The 20,079-nt window shown below is 52.3% G+C and overlaps 5 protein-coding genes across 5 annotated transcripts in view; 1 reads left to right on the top strand and 4 right to left on the bottom strand.

The window, feature by feature from the left end:
* The window catches only part of VOLCADRAFT_92053 (uncharacterized protein), a gene marked incomplete at both ends in the record, with an annotated part of 19,639 nt that extends 15,581 nt beyond the window's left edge, over nucleotides 1-4,058 (bottom strand). The window contains 7 exons of the mRNA XM_002951449.1: nucleotides 683-810; nucleotides 1,395-1,536; nucleotides 1,957-2,152; nucleotides 2,446-2,562; nucleotides 3,005-3,132; nucleotides 3,342-3,493; nucleotides 4,027-4,058. Of these exons, the coding sequence (XP_002951495.1) occupies nucleotides 683-810; nucleotides 1,395-1,536; nucleotides 1,957-2,152; nucleotides 2,446-2,562; nucleotides 3,005-3,132; nucleotides 3,342-3,493; nucleotides 4,027-4,058 (895 nt within the window). The remainder of the gene's footprint in view (nucleotides 1-682; nucleotides 811-1,394; nucleotides 1,537-1,956; nucleotides 2,153-2,445; nucleotides 2,563-3,004; nucleotides 3,133-3,341; nucleotides 3,494-4,026) is intronic.
* Nucleotides 4,059-4,427: 369 nt separating this feature from the next.
* Nucleotides 4,428-6,032, bottom strand: VOLCADRAFT_92052 (uncharacterized protein; the record flags this gene model as incomplete). The annotated part of the gene is made up of 4 exons (XM_002951448.1): nucleotides 4,428-4,670; nucleotides 4,812-4,925; nucleotides 5,608-5,664; nucleotides 6,003-6,032. 4 exons carry the CDS (start codon nucleotides 6,030-6,032, stop codon nucleotides 4,428-4,430), a joined length of 444 nt encoding a protein of 147 aa, XP_002951494.1.
* Nucleotides 6,033-6,578: 546 nt separating this feature from the next.
* Nucleotides 6,579-10,174, bottom strand: VOLCADRAFT_92051 (uncharacterized protein; the record flags this gene model as incomplete). The annotated part of the gene is made up of 5 exons (XM_002951447.1): nucleotides 6,579-6,619; nucleotides 6,834-6,965; nucleotides 7,452-7,698; nucleotides 9,151-9,264; nucleotides 10,136-10,174. The coding sequence occupies 5 exons, from the start codon at nucleotides 10,172-10,174 to the stop codon at nucleotides 6,579-6,581; spliced, it is 573 nt and encodes a 190-aa protein (XP_002951493.1).
* Nucleotides 10,175-15,061: 4,887 nt separating this feature from the next.
* On the top strand, nucleotides 15,062-16,399 carry VOLCADRAFT_61541 (uncharacterized protein; the record flags this gene model as incomplete). The annotated part of the gene is made up of 2 exons (XM_002951541.1): nucleotides 15,062-15,703; nucleotides 16,235-16,399. The coding sequence occupies 2 exons, from the start codon at nucleotides 15,062-15,064 to the stop codon at nucleotides 16,397-16,399; spliced, it is 807 nt and encodes a 268-aa protein (XP_002951587.1).
* Nucleotides 16,400-18,478: 2,079 nt separating this feature from the next.
* Nucleotides 18,479-20,079, bottom strand: part of VOLCADRAFT_92049 (uncharacterized protein) — a gene marked incomplete at both ends in the record, with an annotated part of 14,813 nt that continues 13,212 nt past the window's right edge. Inside the window, 3 exons of the mRNA XM_002951446.1 lie at nucleotides 18,479-18,541; nucleotides 18,907-19,172; nucleotides 19,512-19,584. Coding sequence (XP_002951492.1) covers nucleotides 18,479-18,541; nucleotides 18,907-19,172; nucleotides 19,512-19,584 — 402 coding nt within the window. The remainder of the gene's footprint in view (nucleotides 18,542-18,906; nucleotides 19,173-19,511; nucleotides 19,585-20,079) is intronic.

The following is a 20,079-nucleotide window of genomic DNA, read 5'->3' as shown; positions in this document are numbered from 1 at the left end:
TGGTGAGGGAGATGGTGGTGGTGATGGCGGTGTTGGCGACGGTTGTGGCGATGGCGGTGTTGGCGACGGGGGAGGGGATGGTGGTGGTGACGGTGGAGGGGATGGTGGAGGTGAAGGTGGTAGCGGCGGTGCTGGTGGAGGTGGAGGTGGCATCGGTACTGTCAGTTGTTTGTTACATAGAACTGCAAACACAGGCAGGCAGACAGGCAGAGCAAATCGCGATTTAGCCGCCATTATTCGTAAATTGTCATTTTGTGTAGTCTTACAATGCGGACCACGGATCCTGATGCCCACATTTGCTTTAGAGGAACCACCACTATTGCACAAGGACACATAATCATGCTTGATACGTCATATGCATTGTATGTATGTATGTATGTTGTTACAGGGTGGTTAACTTCGCCAGCGGCCCCCTTTCCCGGGGCAGTCCCTGCTCTCCCCTGCTAGAGGGGCACCCTAATCCGTCACCCCATCCGACTTCAGAATGTATTCGTTGGGTTCGGCAACTCACCACCAGCATCCAACCAAATCTAGCGGATCAACGGCGCATCAACTTAGTTCCTGGTCAGCTCGCAAGTAATGTATGTATGTATGTATGTATGTATGTATGTATGTATGTATGTATGTATGTATGTATGTATGTATGTATGTACTAAAATTGCTCATTTAAACACGCCCTTACGTGTGGCTTGACAGTCCTGTGATGGGCCAGTGGGGTCGGAGCAACGGCCTGTTAGGTGCGCCACGACATTCAGTCCGCCCCAATTAGAAGGACCCTTGAAGTACAGGCCACCGCTGCGGGCGAGGTTGCTGCAAGGCAACGAGAGAAAGAGCAAGACCAAGACCACGCATTTTGAAAATTATTGTTTACCATCAATCCATTGTCTGCCTGAAAGAAGCACGCACTTAACCAACAACACTCCCTCGCTGGAGCAATTCAGTCGTGGGAGTGACGAATGAGGTGTACATACACAAGCGATCACAATCAACGATAATGCCTTGCTGGACAGCAGCAGCAGTAGTAGCCATGTCTGTGTCCATAAGAGCCGTCGTTGCACACGCATAAGCAGCGGCGGCGATATCTGATGCGCCGATTCCACCCATGCCATGCCGTGTTGTGTGACTGCATGCCAGCCTGCCACGTCATTATCATTATTATCATTATTATAATTACACTATTGTATTATTATTGTTGTTGTTATTATTGTTATTATCACTATTATTATATGTCATTATTATTGCGTTAGCTTTAGCTAGCTGACTAGCTAGTCAGCTAGCTATCTTCCCACGTACCCTGCTGCTGCCTACCACAAGTGGAGCTGCCCCATGTGGCCCTGCAGCTAATGATATAATTGCCCATCTGGAGACACACATACATACAGGCAGGCATTTACCTGCTATTACAAACCGAACAGTAGTCAGCCATTGCAGATGTAGCGACACCGGAGTCGAAATTCGCGGTCAAATTCTGTTCGACAGTTAAAGCAATGGTCAAGAAATCGTATGACCTCTGGGACGAGACGATGACACTGCCACCTGCAGATGAAATTATGGCATGTACGGATGTGGACGCATGTACGGATGTGGACGGTGACTTGATAATTGATGGGAGGGGTGAAACGCAATCAGAGGTATAATAATAATAAGAAGAAGCAGGTGCCTGTGTGGCCATGAGATACGCCACGGTGGGTACATCGTCAGTATAAACTTTAATCTTCTATACATCGTGTCTAATAGTATAAATAATTGATAGGGGCGGTCCCTATATGTAATGTACCACGGGCACGTCATACTATTTATTGTCTATACAGTATATAGACAATAATAAAAACATTTACAGACGATCTATGTAATAACTTCACACAAGTATGTGCACCTAGTTTGCTCCGTACCAAAGCAACAAACAACAGTATATGGCCACAAAGACTGCTGGCCTGTCTTTGCCGTGCCCCTTACCCATGTTGATGAAGGTGGCAATATGGCCCTTGACGGCTGCTAATGCGTTGTTGAGAGTCGTCGAGGGACTTGCGGGGATGATTAGCAGTTGATACTGGCTGAAGTTCAAAGAAGCGACCAGGGCAGAGCTGTTCACGTAGGTGATGATGTTGGTCGAGTAACTGGCACCTCGGACCCATTCTTCTAGAACTTTCTGCTGGGATAAAAAGGTAAGATTAAACAAACAAAGCATGATGGAAACACAAACGTTAGGTAGTGAGAGTTTTTTAAAGTTCGTTCATTCGTGTTGCCGGCAGCTTAACTTCGCCAAGCAAACAACCCAGCAGGTCGACTACCGCGAATTATTACGAGCGCCGAGGTTTCCTTTCTCTTCCCAGAGTCCAACAGCCAAAACAAGCCCGCATACACGATCATACTTTTGTTCCGCCAGGTGTTGGTTAAACATTTTAAAAATACAATGTATACAATGTATTACATCACAGTGCTTACGGAGTTGGGATCAGTAAGCGCAAGGATGCGGTTCGTGCCATCGGAGGCGGCCCCCTCCAGCGCCTCGGTCACCAAGCTCGAGAACAACGCACCGCAGCCCCGCAATCTGTCAGTGCACTGTGGTGATATGCGTGGTGGCATGGGGAAGGGGAATGAAAGGCCACGCAGCAGCGGTTCGTATCATTTCTCGTGAAGGATAACAATGGAAAAGGATAACTGATATGGAATGGATATGTACTCTCTGACGAGGGCTGCTGCCCGGTGGTGCCGGTACGTATGCATGTATATCGAAATGTATGCTTTATCGAAACAAAATGCGAGCGTGGTATGGATCCAAGAAATGATCTCCCGTGCAAGCTGTACACATGCACCAAGCTACTAATACCCATGGCATGGGGCCCGCTGGATCATATCTGCTGCCACATATGTACGGAGTGATGATGACATAGGCCGGGTGGATTGTGAGCGTGCAGTACTTAGGGTTTTAGGGTTTTAGGGTTTTAAACCTTAAAACCCTAACAGTACTCAGGACTTTGCTGGGATCTTGATCACCACTTACGAAATCTGTGCGAATCGTTGACAAGCAGACAAAGCCGCCGCTACTCGAGACCGGTGGCGGCGGTGGTTGCAGCTCTGCTGGTGGCGCGGACGGAGGCTCGGGGAAGGATAACTGTCTTCCACACAGGACTGCATGCATGTGAACATGTGAAGCATAGGGTTGACGGACCATCACATGAAACAATCAAGTATATTTGGGGTATACGGTTAGGTGCCCCTGGCCAGCGTCAGGCCTGGATCGATGTGCCCCGGGCCATACATACATACATATATACATACACATACACATATGCATACACACATACATACATCATACATACATACGTACACACACGTACGTGTGGCTTTGCAGTTCAGGGAGGAACCCGCGGGGTCGGAGCAGGCGCCTGTAAGGTGCGAGAGGACTCTTAGTCCACCCCAATCGGAGGGACCTTGCATATTGACGTCCACATTGTTCGACTGGTACAGGCCAGCACTCACGAAGAGATTGCTGCAGCAGCATGATGGCGGATTTTTATTATTAGGCGGCGGATGGGCTCGCGTGAGTGTCTCTGTACACTACTTGACAGCAGTACACGTGGTAACACAGCGGGGTGCACCCATTATTATTTACTATCCTCAACGACGCCGTGAACTATTACTACTATTACTACTACTACTACTACTGCTAGTGCCCCCGTGATCACCACAAGCCAGGAGGCAAGCAACGAACTGCCGGACATTCACCATTAAACATATACCCCTGCCTACCACTGCTGCTGCTACTACTACAACTACTGATGCTACGCAGTTTGCTGTTGAGGTAGGCACTGACCACCCCAGGCGACGGCATTACCGCATATATATGTACACATACAAGCATGCTTTTGCAAATGCTTTTGCACGGCTCATCACCACCAACCACTGGTGGTTATCTATGGCATATCTAGCTGCTGGTACGGACCTAGCACGCTAAGCCGCTGGTAGCTAATTATCACATCAGCAATCGTACGTACATCGATTTCGCTATATGTACATCCGCACCTGTCGGTGCAGTTGGGACAGTAGGCCGCCATTTCGCTGGTGATGCTGCCATATGAGCTGAAATCAGCTAAATTGCCGGTTGCGAGGGTGAGGTTGACCGGAAAGAAGCCGTAGGGCTTTCTCAGGTTGAACTGGGAAAGGGCGATGAGAGAGCCGCCTGCATGCAGCAGCAGCAGCAGCAGCAGCAGCAGGAGACAAGGGGAAGAAGGCAAAGGACGGCGGACTACTCGGACATGAAGGACGACAGCGACAACAGAGCGAGCTTGAAATAGTAGCAATAGTTGCCCGGCAGCAGCAGTTCATCATTCCTGAGCAACCCCGAGTGGTTTTAAATAGGACACACGCCCTGCGGTTCTAGCACATGTAGGTCGTGTAATGTGAAGCATGTGTTTATTCATGAACTAACCTGCACTGATGAATGCGGCAATCTTCGCCTGGACGGCTGTCAGGGCATCATTAAGGATATCCGTCATGCCACCCCCGAATTCTCCCATGGGTGCGCCCGCGGGAATGAATATCAGCTTATATTGGCTAAAATTAAGACTGGCCACCCTTGTCGCGCTCTGGAAGTAGGTGATGATGGATGCCTGATAGCCCGCGCCGGCGACCCAGGCTTCCAAGTTTTGCGCTGCTAATGGTGGGTCCTGTGCGGCAAGAAGAGAGTAACAGCGAGCGAGGCAACACACAGCGCACATTTTAAAAATAGTGATTGCACGATAGCGATTACCATCCCGCCCATTATTAGCACTATCCTTAGTTGCCTAGCAGGAGCGATACATGCTTACATAGTTGGGGTTGATGAAGGCCAGGATGCCGCTCGCGCCCGCCGGAGCTGCCTCCAGAGCTGCTTTGACCAAGCTCGTGAACAGGAACCCGCAGCCCGTCGTTGGGTCATCACACTGGGGCAGCGCACACGAGTGCGATGGACATATATGATGCACAGATGGACTCAGTCTCTGTTACTCACGTTGTTAAATTACTCCACTGATTAGCTGTCAGATAGACGGCTCTTCCTATAAATAGAGTGAGTGAGTGAGTGAGCTATTTGTGGCTGCTGAGGACTGCGTCGTCTAAACATCAACACACTCTGCAACTGCTTTGCGTGCATTGTTTGCATGGGCCATAAGTGAGCGACATGAATGCAATGCTGGGGCAGCAGCAGCAGCAGCAGCAGCAGCAGCAGCAGCAGTAGTAGTAGTAGTAGTAGTAGTAGTAGTAGTAGGATGTATAGATGCATGCCTATCTTAACGTGTGCTTCGACCAATCGACATCAGCAAGCTTTTGCCTGCCTGCCGCCCCGGGGGTTCACCCCGGCAGGGCATGATGGACAAGATACAGGATGGCAGCACTGAAGCTCGCTGTGCACATGGTATGGCCACATGTGGTACGACCGCAGTTGGGTATTGCGGTATGAAAGTTCGAGCTAATGGCTCTCACACATGTAAACACAGGCCCATCATGTGTCTTGGCCTAGACAGATGTGAGGTTGTGAAAGCGCCAGATATAACCGCATTTGAGCGATCGAGCTAGTGAGGTGGACCCGATGCGCTGCACACCCTAGTGACTCGTCGAAAGTCTTACGCTGAAGTCGTCTGCGAGCATACTGGTCAGGCAAGCGAAGCCCCCACTAGGTGATGGCTGTGCCGGCGGTGGTGGCGAGGGAGGTGCCGGTGGAGATGGAGGTGTGGATGGCTGTAAGGATGGAGATGGAGCTGCTTGATCAAGCACTCTTCGTGCTACTGCAAATGCAGATGAAGGTTTCGGTTCGGGGATCGCCCATTGCTTGTTGCACATGACTGCACACACCGACAAAGGAAGGCGAGGGATGGCATCCGCACGTTAGTGAAACGAGCGACAGATTGTACAGTATGGCGTCGAATGCATGCCGGCAGGTGCATGGGCGATTTGCGCTTCATGGATACTACCTTGCATGCTGCCCGTTGCCTTTGCTGGGACACCCCTGGGCCTGAGCTTACCGAGCACAGCTGCTGGTTACGGCACCACATACAATTTCACACGCATGCAAGGTACTTCGCTGACACTTTCGAGGTCGATGGTGAAAGGTGTTACAAGGCAATGAAGGGAGACACCCTAGCACATAGCATGCATGCAGCAAGCGTGGGCCGCATTATTCTGCCTCCCTCGCTGTCCACGTTCTCAAATTCCCTGTCTCGCAAGCTATCTGAGCGTAGTACGGCGCCGAGTGTAGATTCGGGCTCATTTATCCATACAAAGCTTTATTTGGTATCAGGTTCTTCGTGTCGTCGTTTCAAGCCACGATAATGAAAGACATGCACGGTGGGTTAAGAGCACGCAGCAGGTGTATGTTCTTTTCTCCGCACTCTTCGTTAAGACTCCAGCTCGGCGTGCGCGCGTCCGTATGTCCCTGCCTCTTTAATTGTACTTGCAAGCTCATCAAATCTTACGACTACCATATACTAGCTCCCGCTGCTGCTGCTCCCGCTGCTGCTGCTGCTGCTGCTGCTGATGATGATGATGATTATGACGATGATGATAATGCGTTGCCATCTTTATTTCTCGCATTCTGCGAGTCAACATTCCACACCCTCTTCACGGGATGGATTCCTTGTGCCTCCACGAGGGGGGGCGCAACCAGCCGTTGGTGGGCATCGCACGTGCAGTCGGCGCATGTCCCCCCCTTTGCCTTGTCCATTAGTTGCGACCGGACAATAGCTCCCGCTCATTGTTCCTTAGTTGGGAACATAGATCCACACACAGATACACATCTTAACACATCATAGAAACACATCTAACACATGCACGCATACACACACAGATATACATACTTGGTGCTTGACAGTCGCGAGAAGGACCTGAGGGATCTGGACAGGCGCCCGCTGTGAGATGCGCGACGGCCTTCAGTTCGCCCCAATCAATAATTGCCAAGTTGAACTGCGAGGAGACCATTAGAGAACCACCTGCAAAAGGAAACATGTAGCACTTAGATGATGAGCCGCAGGCTATGTACGCCTAAAATAGCGGAAGGCGTTTAAGAACGTCCTTAAGCCGTTCTGAGCCTATACGCTGCCAGCATTCAGCAGCTCACAGCGGGCTCATTTTGCGCTGCTGTTGAGAGATAAAACTGCAATCAATGCTCGCACATCCGCACGTCTCATGCTTGAATAATAGCTACCGACGGGAAATTTCCGTGCACCGCATGCATTGCTTCTTTTGTCTGCGGTTCCATCCTAATCTCCAACGGTATGCCATTAGTTTCTCGCTTCCTAACTACTGCAACAGCTAGAAGGCGTTTGGATAGTCTAATGAAAATAACGCTCTTGATGGCTGGGCATCCTAAAGCTCGGCCAATCGTTGGTACTTCGTGGGAAATCGTGGGAACTCCTAGGGTTTCGCTCGTAACAAGCTGAGCTACGGAGTTAACGGAGCAAGGACGATTAACTCACCCATGTTGACGAATGCGGCAATATCGTCACGAACAGCCGCCAGGTCGTCGTTGAGATCGTCCGTTGTTCCGCCTAGCCACGTTCGCGCCGATTCATCCCGGCTGGCCGCGGGAATGTACAGCAGCTTGTACAGGCTGAGGTCAAGGAAGGCAATCTGAGTAGCATTACTGAGGAATGTGATTGTAGACGAGTCGTAACCTGCGCCTTCAACCCAGCTCGCAAAGTTATCTGGGGCTAGTGGCGGTGACTGCGTGGCGTGCAAAAGGCGCGAAACAGGCGCGGAACAGGGGGTGTTCGCGACGGTTTAGCAATATAGTGGAATGCAAATTCCTTATAAGGATATAAGTTTACATGTATGCGTTGATTATACTTTCAGCAGTGAATCTTCGAACTTTTCCTCGTTTGGGCCGCGATGAAGGCGTCTGCACTTGAGCACGCAGGTCGGTCCTCAATCAAGGATGTTACTGATTATCGTTCTATAGCTTCAAGTAAACGCCGATAATAACACCGGCAGATCCCCCCGGCTGCTTTGGGAGCGTTGCCCGATTGCGCACTAGGCAAACGTACGCGTTAAGTCATCTATAAGGATAGAGGAGATGTGCTTCAGGTTACATGCGGAACATCATTGGAATCCTATGTTGCGTTGCGTTGCGTCCCAACCGGAAGAGCCGTACAATGCAGCAGATGCGGTTGGCAGGCTCGGCATGCAGGAACAGACCCGACCCAGTGACATGCCAGACTGCCCGCACATCATTGAGAAATAACTCAGGAGGGCAAAGTCGGCATTAAGTTTGCCTGTGCCAGTACGATAGGCGTTCGTGGGGTAGGAAGCACGCATCAAGGCTAGGGCGCGGTATCTTCCAGGCAGGTCCAGAGCTGGACATGTACTAGGATGGCGGCGGGGTGGTCAGATCGTCCAGGTCGTGCCGCCAGCTCATATGTGAATGGAGTGGGGATCTCCGGTACTGGTAGATGGGTTGAATTGAATGGGTGCATGCGGTGCTACGGGCCTAGGCCTGTAGAGATTGCTTTTCTTTTTGCCGTGTGCGTGTGTGTGTGCGTGTGTATTTGTGTGCGTATATGTGTGTGTATTTGTGTTTGTAACTGTGTGTGTATGTATGTGCATGTATGTAGTGTGTGTGTGACTGACTGTCTTAACAAGTGAGTGTTTGCAGTTGCATATGTAGCGGGAAAACAGGTTCAGGTAATGGCGGGCATGTCGCCGGTAATATCGACGCCGTGGGTAAAGCAACGGTCTGGAAAGCGCTGTTGAAAGACGCGAGGATGAATCTCGTCGGGTAGTTCAGGAGCCTATATCGGCAAATCCACTGCTTCACAAACTCATGAAGATGGACTGAGCAGCGCAGGAAGCGATGCAGCAACCACGTTCGGGTGATGCAGTGATCGCGTGCGCCAAATGTTTGACCATGCGAAACAGGACGCGGCGCTATATGCTCCTCCTCTCTGACCCAAATCATCTAAGCTGCTGGATCGGGCAGCTGGACGGATTGCTTCCAAGCTTTGGCGGACTATCCCTCGCTCTCCCTCACGGGACATTACCCCAGAGCAGCTAACTTTGTGATGTACACCATCCCTGTTGGGTGCCTAGGGATGCTGCCCTGAATCCACGTCTACCCTTGGGAAAGCACAAGATAGAACTTGCTGATCCAGGTTTATCCTGGCAGCGATACATGCTCACATAATTGGGGTTGATGAAGGCCAGGATGCCGCTCGCGCCCGCCGGAGCTGCCTCCAGAGCTGCTTTGACCAAGCTCGTAAACAGGAACCCGCAGCCCGTCGTTGGGTCATCGCACTGGGGCAGTACAAGCGGTGCGAGGGAGGCGGGGGCATTAGTAGCACTCGTTAATGCTGCACACCATCACGAACAAGTGGCATATGGCTCGTTTAGACGCTGTTGGCGTTGGCAGGCTACTCGCGAATCCCAATCACAACCAAGTACACAAACTGCATTCATTGACTGAAAATCGTCGAGCATGTGTGAAATGGCGTTGATTGACCCCTCGAGGAATGGGCTCGTAGCAAAGAAAGGCGTCGTGTCCTTAATGCGCGCGCGCACTGCTTATGACTCTTGGTGCATAGCTACTCCGGAAGCTGGGCAACTTTCATACGGGAAGAGTACGGGAAGAGAACCAGAGTGAAGACACGACCGTTTATATAAGGGTACGGCACATGGCTTAGATGAGCATAGTGGTCCAGAGGAAAGACTTGCTGAGACAGGGCTGACAGGGCAGGCCGGTAAGGGGCTTGAACATGCTATGATTTGGGAACACTTCAAAGGTCAAAGGCTGGGGTAGCGGCTACCTAACCATCACCTTGCATCACGCAGTGCAAGCGGTAGGCCGGCTTTCCATTCATGTCTATGGAGATGACGGGAGGGAAATGGAGGTGTAACTTGGGGTTCCTGGTTGCAGCAAGTAATGAAATGAATGCAGCTGCCGTACCCCAACGCCCTTTCCTAGGCCACGGCACTCCTCCCGCCATGTGCCGTACTGGTGTACGACCATTCAATCAATCTCTGTATTTCTTGGGCGTGGTCGGGTTCACGACATAGCTTTACGAATGAATGTTTGTATTTTAGGACATAGGATACTGGTAGCTTGCTGTTTCGGTTGCAGCAGGGTTTGGGACGCAGGGTTCACGACACAAAAAAATCACTCACTCACGGGACCAATCGCAACGCCTTCACTTGTAATATGGATCATTAATCAACTGGCATCAGGGCCAATGGCCTCACTTCATGCGCTTGGCCGTGCGACAGTCGAATGCGTCCCAACAACCAGCCCTAGCCAGCTGGCCTGGACCCTCCCTGGACCGTATCGCTCTCCTATTATCCCGGCAGATCACGACCTGTGCCCCGATCAATCACCCTGAGTGCGGTTAAGGCTGTTCAGCCTTGCATAGTTCCCCTAGGTATTGCGGAGCCACCTTTGCGACGCGGCGCGTCGCCGGGTAGCGGTAAGGGACGCAGTCGCGTGCACGTGCGACGAGGCGCAGCATGCGGGTTCTATCAGCAGCTGCACAATCACTTCCTTTCACTTTGTACGCTATCTCGTTTCGCTTATGCATTAACACGGTGATCTCTTCCGTGCGAGTTGAAAAGCATAAAGGCCGCCTTCGCAGAACCCGATAGTCCTTGCATATGCGCACATCGGACAAAGCCGAGCAAATTTGTGGTAACCGAATCGATTTAATGCATAAGCACTTACTTCTTGATCCAAAAACCGAGTTGTTAAGCAAATTAAGCCGTCGTGAGCGGCCGGTGCTGAAGAAGAAGACCCCACGGGCCGTCCTTGAAGAACTAACAAGGTACATACAAGACACCAAGGTACCAGTGCGATTCCCTTGCGAAAGATATCCCAAGTATACGTCTCCTGGTAAATTCGATCAGGCCAACAGGCAAGGCAGGAGGTAAAGTAGTGTTGCACACAGGAACGGGGCCGCAGAAGGGCGATGTAGAACACCTGGGAGCGGTGATTCGATGAAGCTTGTAGGCATCTCCGCTGAACCATGATGTTGGGCCTTTGTGCAAGCCCAGCAGAGAGCCGAGCTACTCGTCAAGTGAAGCTCGCGCCCGCATTCAGCAGTTGACGCCTAATTAATTTCATTAAGCCGACTGCAGCTGAATGTTCTCGTGATCCTAGCACATATAGAAGTTATATGTTCAAGCCAATAAGGATCAGCGAAATGGCAACGGTGCCCTGCCGGTGCGGTAGGTAGGAGACGGAAATGAGCTTCGACAGGTGAACATTACAACAAATGTTGCGAGAAGGTAACGTATCTTTCGCCAATTTCCCGTAATCCAGTTAGGAAGCTACCGTACCGTATATGTGGGGCCTCCAGCTTGAAAAGCGGTGGGCGGGCAGTGTGCGAGCTAGTTATTACCTGAAATTATGGATCAGAAATTTACAGAGTTTGTTCTTTTCGATTTGGTTGTGCACGGCATTCCCACGCATTCCTCTGTATGGACATCCGTGCAGTTGTCATATCAGTCTATCATATCGGCTAACTTGGTGCGGAAGGTTAATAAGATGTCTATTGAGAAACCTGATTTTAATACCTGAGACATACAGCCATGGAAGAACGTAGGGCCTCTAGGAACCTTTTCCCAAGTATGGGAAAGTATGAGGGATATTGTGTGAATGGAGACCGCTAGCCTTCCAAGCTTGCCAATATCTGCTTTTTTATTACACCATATGAGCTGTCAACGCTCGAGTAAATTACAGGTGGACGCATCAGTCGTCACTACGGCAAACCGCGCGAGAGACAAGGCGCTGATTTTGCCCCACCGATTCTTTGATTGACCTGAATGCACCGCGTTGTCATTTGCTGGGCGGCAAGTGGCGGCAGCCTGCTGCTTCCATGGCCAATGCTATGCATTAGAGCATTCAGTATAGCTCACATACTTGGCATATTTTCTTATAGTCATGGCACTGGTTAATTTGAATCTATTCGTAGGGGCGTCATTCGGTTGGATTTCTCGGATTCACAATAGCTTGCAACCATAGGCGCACGAAATACATTATTTTATGCCAATTTTCCTTCAAATAACTTTGTCTTAATGAAATTTCTAAAATCATGCGTGCCGATTACTGGCTTGTTAACCAGTTTCTGCCTTCTGCTCGTCCAAGCCGAGTCTGCAGGACAACAATGCACGTGTATACAGCAGTACAACTTCTTCAGAGCGCATTTCTGAGTTCACTGATATTGGTTTGACACATAGATTGCGGATGTAGCGGATAAACTTTGCATGATTGGTACGGAATATTGATGAATATGAGTCAAGACACAAAAGATCCGAGAAATCAGCAGCAGAGTGAACTGAGCCATTCATTTGTCGTGCTTCTTTGACGTATGTGATCTTGGCGAGTGGCTATTTGTTGCTTGGGCAATACAGTATTGCCCAGTAACTGTGCTGGCTTGAGCTGTTTCCTGCCAAGCAAGTCCAAGCGCTTTGCACTAGTAGAGGAAGACCAATTGATTTCCCATGCGCAAATTTACCCGTGCAAAGTAAAATTTGTCCCGTGTAAAAGAAGGGCCTTACCTGCGCCCGCCTGAGGATGCTCCTCCTTAAATAATGTCAGTATAGTTTAAACGCCATGTTCTATTGCTAGTCAATAGTTGTGGTAAGCACTATATATATAAAAAGTTGTATATATAAAGGTTTCAATTGCCTCCTAGCCTCCGTAGCCTCCTAGGACGTGCAATGCGGGAGCCAATTTGGAGCGATTGTTCGTATGGACGGCTTGCAAAGGGGTTAATATACAAAGCTTGAAATGATCTGTGGGATGTTTATCTACGCTTCCATCAGCGGGGCCTCATACGGCATTATAGAGGCCACACCTGCTGGCGCCGCAACGCAGCATGCTAAACGTAAAAATACTTCTGTATTTATCATTAATCAGGCGGAGTAATCGTATCTGCCTCACGGAAACAGTGGCCATCTATCTGCCGATTGATTAATGCACTAACCAAGCCACTTGCCTTTGGCAAGCTGCTAAGAGAATTGTAAATTCAAAATTCAATTCAATAACATATTTTCGTAGGAGCTAAACGCTGAAGGTTACGCGAGATGGATCAGCCGCTCATCCGCCGCTGTCACGAGCATGTGACACATACTGACCACCTACCTTGACCCGGTGCGCGAAAACAAGGGCATCACGTGCTTGTTAACAAATGTATGCAAGAAATCCATCCCCTCTAGTTCTTCCCCTAATGGGGAACATTAGGGGATGCGCTAAAGGGGATGGTTTAGTCACCGTTACGCAATGTAGGGCTTTACAAAACCCAAAACGCTATTGAAGTCGACAGAAGACCGCCTACGGCCCCTTGCTCCTAGCAGACCTATCCACCACCAGGGTTTTTCAGCCAACTGGATCCGCCCTAACACAGTTCGTACAGGAATGTACGTCACCATGGAAGTGTCCGACTCAATAAACGTGTGTGCATCACGTATTTAACTTCGACCATGCAATACGGATGGTTCGTCGACACCTCCGGCCCTTATCACCAGCCCAAGCCAGCTGCAGTGGGCTGCAGTTCCGCCCATAGTATCCGCCCATCGCCGGGGTTGCGACTACTCGCCCTGAAGGGCGATGAAAGCAAAATCCCATAGGAGCCGTCGAACGAGGGTGGGCCCATGACGGCCCATGCACACGCGATGGTCATGGAACTGAGGCTTTGGTTGCAGCTGTTTGTGTGGTGCAATCCCCGGCATCACCCCCAACTGCCAACGATGCCAACGATGCCAACCGCGCCCGAAGGCAATTCCCAACGTCTAGACCAAGAGGCCCCTTTCCACAGCACGGTCATGCGCTCCAAAGAGCGTTTTCCGGCGCACTATGGGTAACAGCCTGTGAGGTAAGTAGTATAGTAGTATTAGTAGTTAATCGTATAGTACTATAGTAATTAATAGCATAGTAGTAAAGTAGTTAATCGTAATTTCAGACGTACTAGGTCTTATGTTGCACCGTACTGACTGCTCGGGAACCTTCGGGGGCCCCATTCTCGTTAGGATGTGGAGCCCCGAACCCATGCCCGGCTTCCTATGCTTCAACCGCTCAATCCCCCTGCTGGGAGCTCCCGGGTTGAATGGCGCGCAGCGGAGGCATAATGCCAGAGGAAGTGAGAGGCTACAGAGACACAGATCCCATGTTGCCAGATCAAGCGGGTCTGATTGCCCCATGGAGTCCAAGGCACAGCAGGCCCACAGAACAGACATCACACGTTACTCATTTTGCGTTTCGGCGAAATCGGAGTTGCCGCCTGGCCTATGCATGGTCGGTCTGTTGCGTCACAGAAGGATCGGGCTGGGCTGGGCTGGGCTGGGCTGTATGTGCAGGGATCGAAACTGACTCTATGGTCCGCTGCCTGATGTGGCTTCAACTGCTTTGGGCTGTAAGCTTTGGCTTTTGATGACTGAGATGAGTTTTTCTAGGATTGTTTTTCATTGGAGATCTGGTAGGGGAGTTCAGGGAGGGTTACGTGTCTGGGCGTGTCTGTGTAGGTCTTTTTCCAGGGAAACATCACCTGTATGCGTCCGCATGTGTAAATGTGCTTGTGTGTGAGGAAACTGGAAATAGAAAGAGGGTCTCTGCAACCGATTTAGCAACGAGCTACGGTGCGGTGAAAGCTTCTCATCGCTTCGGCGATGCAGGACTATGGGATGGACATGCAGGGCCGTCTCATGAAGTGGCGAGCGTGATCGAATGGAAATCGATTAGGTTTTGTAATTAGTGATTTTTTAACAGCAACGAGGTGGTCATTTACAGAAGTACAGATGGACTTGGAGGTTCACCCGCGCAGAACATCTGCACATGCGTGTTCGTACGGCATGCGCAGTAGCCGCGGCAGCGGCGTTGCGAATATCGCTGCAATGTGATCTTCTATTACATTTCCGGCGGCAATACATGTAAGGTGGATATCTATGCCGCGATTCCCAAGGTTCATGGAAGTGTCCTGGAACTAGTCACTCCACAAGGCCGATCTTGTAAACTAGGAGGTTATTGGGTATAAAGCAACAAGAAACTTGTCTTCGTATAGATACATAGCGCCATCGCTCATTTACACCTTTGCAAGTATTTTCTAGGACGATGAGCACCGCCAGGCAACTCCAGATTCATACGAGGTCACACCAGAACGTTCTCTTGAAAGCGAATCGACGAACGAGACCTTTCGTCGCCGTGGTGCAAGCCAGAAGTCATGCGCATCCGCAGAAAGGTTCCTCTCGTGAGGAGCCAACCCGCCGTGATGCGTTGCTCTCGCTCTTGAGCATCCCACTGACAGCAGCGCAACTTGGATCTGCAGTAGCTCCAGCGCTAGCGTTCACTGCACCGCCGCCCGGCTACCGATTGCTCGTCGATAAGCTGGATGGATACAGTTTCATCTGTCCAGAGAACTGGATTGCTGTAACATCTTCAGGAAACGACATCTTTCTTCGTAACCCGCGGATCGTGGAGGAAAATCTTTTTGTGGACATTACGTCCCCGTCATCCTCGCGGTTTAAGTCTGTCGGCGATCTGGGCACACCGGACGAAGCGGCAAAGCGTCTGCTAGACCAATATCTCACCAAGGAGTTCATGTCGACCCGTCTGGGCATCTCTCGTTACGGGGAGATTGTCTCGGCGTCCAGCCGCGTTGCAGATGACGGTCAAACCTACTATGATATCGCCATTCGCATGACGTCATATGGCAGTAGGAACGCTTACGCAGCAACGCGCGCGGAGGTTTTGCGGGTGAGAGGAGCATTATGGGAAGCAGCTGTTTGAGCTGCGAAGGGCCGTGGCCTTAGGGGAGTACGGTGTGCGCCTGCACTGCGCGACGGACGGGATGGTGCGGTCCCGGGCCAGGCTTGGGTGTGGATCCCAGCTCTTTTTGCTTCTTATCCAAATTTTGGGGGACGCGAGCAATCGTGCAAACAGCGACATAAGATGGGCGTCTGCCTAACACACACGTACATCGATTGCAGGCCTTGCTCCCTCCCTCCCTCTCCCATTATCCGTCGTGCCAGCCTCGCCTTCCTAACCCTGCTTGGCTCCGCCCTCCGCCACAGTGCCCTCCACCTCACCTGCTGCCCTCCCACTTTCCCTCTATCTTTCTCACCATACTTCCCCTATCTTCATACACCTCCCTTCTTCCTGCCCATCCACCCAACCCCGTCACGCCTCCGTCACTGTCTCCTTGCTGGCCCCCATCCTCTCCTCCCCCATCCTCTGGTGGTTGTCCTTGCCCCCATCCTCTCCTCCGCTGCCTTTTCCGGTCCTCAGGATTACTCCCTGGAGTGGGACCGCACCCTCAGCACCGTACTGGGAGTGGCAAACAACCGCCTCTACACTCTGCGCCTGCAGACAGCTTCGCCCGACTATGACCGGAACAAGCCCACGCTAGCCGCCATCATGGAGTCCTTCCGCTGCCGGGAGGTCGACGTATGAGAGCGCCCTCCCTGGAGAACCATGGGGCTGGGTGTGGACAATCCTCCACGCAGCCAGGCGTCGACAATCGGCACACTAAAAAAAACGCGCAGCACGAGGACGGAGGCACTTGAGGTCACTTGCGGATCGCGGCCATGTCAGCGCCCCCAGCCCGCTAGCGCGGTGTGGTGTGGTGTTCTTCACCGGTAGAGTGCGCGGCCGAATACTGTGCGTGATCTTCATGGACGTAGGGCCAATGAACTGGGCCCATATGGGTAATAGGGCACCGGCTTGAAATGGGAGAGGCCCACCTGGGACTGGGACTCGGACGGAGGCAGGGGATAGGTCTGGGACTCTAGGCTCTGCATCTTGCAATGTGCATTGCGCGCGGGGTGCAGGAAGGTGTGTGTGCAGCTTTGTGTACCGTACATCTGGTCGGAGGACCAGATGGGTCCGTGAGGTCCCATCTTCGGTTTGAATTGTAGCGGAAACCGTGAGGGAGAGCGAGCGCCAAAGCCGAGGACATTAGCCGTTTTCGGCCATGCTTGGGTATTCGGGCATTAATATTCATAATACCGACGCGCAGGGCCGTTTGTGGGAGCCTTGGAATGACCCGTCAAACGTCCGGCAGCAGTGAGCGCTTTTCCCGCCACGTCGATGGACTCGGATGCATTTGTTCGGAATCGGACCCTAGCTAATGATCTGATTTGGGGGAGAGGAGGAGGAAAACTGGGAAGGGGAGGCCGGGGCGGGCCGTCCTCTTCTCAATGAGTCGTGTCATATTTTCAATTTTGGCCGGTATCGCGGGCTGGCGGGGCTTCTTGTTTATTGTCCGCTCTTTCTTAGTTTTGTTAGGAGTATGCATGGAGGAGGATGATAGAGCGCATCGTGATATCTGGTAACCGCGAATGCACCACGTTGTGCCCTTTCGGCCTTTGAATTTATAAAACGGAGAACAAGTGAGCACATGCCAGAGTGGAAGCCAATTTCATGGACGCGTGTTGTGGGGTGGGGCTGCTCGCTGGCGCTGGCAAGCTGCTCTGCCGGATATTCGTCATCCCAGTCAGCGAGAGTCTCCTGTGTGCCGCATTGCCCTGCGCTGTGTAAAGCGCCGAACTGATCGGACGCTTGTGAGGAGGCAGCAGGAAGGGGCGACGTCTGGGCCAGGCAGCAGCGGCCAACAAAGTGGCGGCCAAGATTGAGAAGGCAACACGTAACGAGAGGGGAGGGATGCAGCTGCGCACGGCCTACGGGCTTTGGGGGGGCCTTAAACGATATTGGCTAGCCAGGTTTGATAGGTGTTTCCGTGCCTTGTGGCACATGTGACACAGTGCTGCGTACCTTCAAAACTCCAGGGAAGCATGCAACCTGCACACGCAGCTGTTTTTTGGTCCCTGTGATTTTGCCAAGGATTGCGCCTACGAGATGCATTGAGCAGATGGGATGAATGGGACTGACAATGAAAAGCTGTTGCAGCAAGCAGCCAGGTAAAGACTGTGGAACTGGACGACCTGGGCGACCCAAAATCGGGTTACGGTACCACACAAAAGGGGGGCCCCCATGTCGCTCTTATGTCCCCGCCCTCCAGCCGGCCCTCCCCCCACACACAGGTGGAAATTACTTACAACAGACCCCTCCCAGACCTACTAAAAATCGCCTTTGCTACACCTGAAGTAACGACCTGAAGTTTAGAATTCATGTTTTATACCGCGGCCGGGGCAGTTCCGGCCTAAGATAGACTTCACTTTCCTACTCTGCTAGCCTTTGCTACACAAAATATGCGTGCACGTGCACGTATTGAAATTCCATGTCTTGCACCAGACCTAAGACTCATCAGTCGCCACTCCTGCGCACCGTCAACGGATCATCAACACGCATGCATGCATGTACAGGGGTTGCAGTGACGCAAATCACAGTGCCGGCTAAACCATGTGCACATACACACATACACACGGACACACACGCTCACACAGGTCGAGTGTCAGTGTGTCTGCAGGGCAACGCTACCCTTCACTGTTTTGTCGTCGAGCCTCAACGAATCGAAGTCTAACCAAATCAATGCCGGACTTAACGGAATTTTAGGGTTTTTTGCACTGGTTCCTAGTCGTCGTCCCACGCGGCCGCTACCTTTCTTTCCCGCTCCTGCCGGGCCTCCCGAGCGGCCTGCCAGGGCGCCAGGGTGGGCATCAGCAGGCGTTGGCACAGCAGCAAAAGAGAGTGTTAGGGGCCCAGAGGCCAGAGGCGGAGACAGGCGCGATTGGCTGACCCGGGCAGAGTGAGCGGGCAAGAGCAGGTGCTGGATGTACTGTAAAAAGAGAGACCTAGAAGGAAGGCAAGAGGGGGAAGGCATGTCATGAAGAAAGGGATCTACATATTAATCAGCGAGGCAAGCCAAAGCCAGGGGGCCAAGGCAAAGGGAAAGGGCCCCAGCGCGCATCCCACCAGATCCCTTGATTTCCGTCAGGCAGCTCTCCGTACAGATCCATGTTTATTATAACCGGGTTTCGGGGGTTTCTTCCTTTCCTCACCTCCGCTTGAGTAGCCACAACAACCTCCGCCTTTCCTCCCTTCCCCCCTCCCTTTCTCCCCCCTTTTCCCCCGCCAGTTCCGCATTCCCCCCCTTCCCTCCTCTTTCCCCCCCTCTCCGGGCAGCAACCCGCCCTCGCCTTCCGCTGCTGCGCCAAGTTCCTCTCGGCCTCCTTGTCCCGCAGCTGACTCATACCCAGAGCATGACTCAGCAACCGCTTGGCAACTGCCGCAGTGGTCTTGGGTCGCTCCCGGGGGGGAAGCAGCTCTGGGGGGTGAGGTGGGAGGTGCGTGTAGAGTGAGGTGGGGTGAGGTAGGGTGGGGTGAGGTAGGGTGGGGTGAGGTAGGATGGGGTGAGGTAGGGTGGAGTGAGGTAGGGTGGGGTGAGGTAGGGTGGGGTGAGGTAGGGTGGGGTGAGGTAGGGTGGGGTGAGGTAGGGTGGGGTGAGGTAGGGTGCGGTTATCCTCGCGGCTCAGTTGATTGCATCACTCCTTGTTTGTCACTGTCCGCCGGCTGCTACTGCTACTGCTACTGCTACTACTGCTACTGCTACTATGCTGCTGCCAGCTGCAGCAGCCGAATCCATGCCGCGTCCTGGTGCGCTCACCTGCCGCGGCAACCGCCTGAGATGCGGCGGATGCCTCTGCAAAGGGACGCAGCTGAAAGAGCTCCTGATCCACCTGGAGAAGATATTGAGCTGCGGGTGTGGTTGGGAGTGGGTGCGTGGTGGGGAGTGGGTGTGTGGTGGGGAGTGGGTGTGTGGTGGGGAGTGGGTGTGTGGTGGGGAGTGGGTGTGTGGTGGGGAGTGGATGTGTGGTTGGGAGTGGATGTGTGGTGGGGAGTGGATGTGTGGTTGGGAGTGGATGTGTGGTGGGGAGTGGGTGCGTGGTGGGGAGTGGGTGTGTGGTTGGGAGTGGATGTGTGGTGGGGAGTGGGTGCGTGGTGCGGAGTGGGTGTGTGGTGGGGAGTGGGTCTGTGGTCGGGAGTGGGTGTGTGGTGGGGAGTGGGTGTGTGGTGGGGAGTGGATGTGTGGTTGGGAGTGGATGTGTGGTGGGGAGTGGATGTGTGGTTGGGAGTGGATGTGTGGTGGGGAGTGGGTGCGTGGTGGGGAGTGGGTGTGTGGTTGGGAGTGGATGTGTGGTGGGGAGTGGGTGCGTGGTGGGGAGTGGATGTGT

The sequence above is a fragment of the Volvox carteri genome (genome assembly GCF_000143455.1).
Source record: "Volvox carteri f. nagariensis unplaced genomic scaffold VOLCAscaffold_24, whole genome shotgun sequence".
NCBI lineage: Eukaryota > Viridiplantae > Chlorophyta > Chlorophyceae > Chlamydomonadales > Volvocaceae > Volvox > Volvox carteri.
The sequence above is the reverse complement of the archived record's forward strand: the minus strand, read 5'-3'. Positions and strand labels throughout refer to the sequence as shown.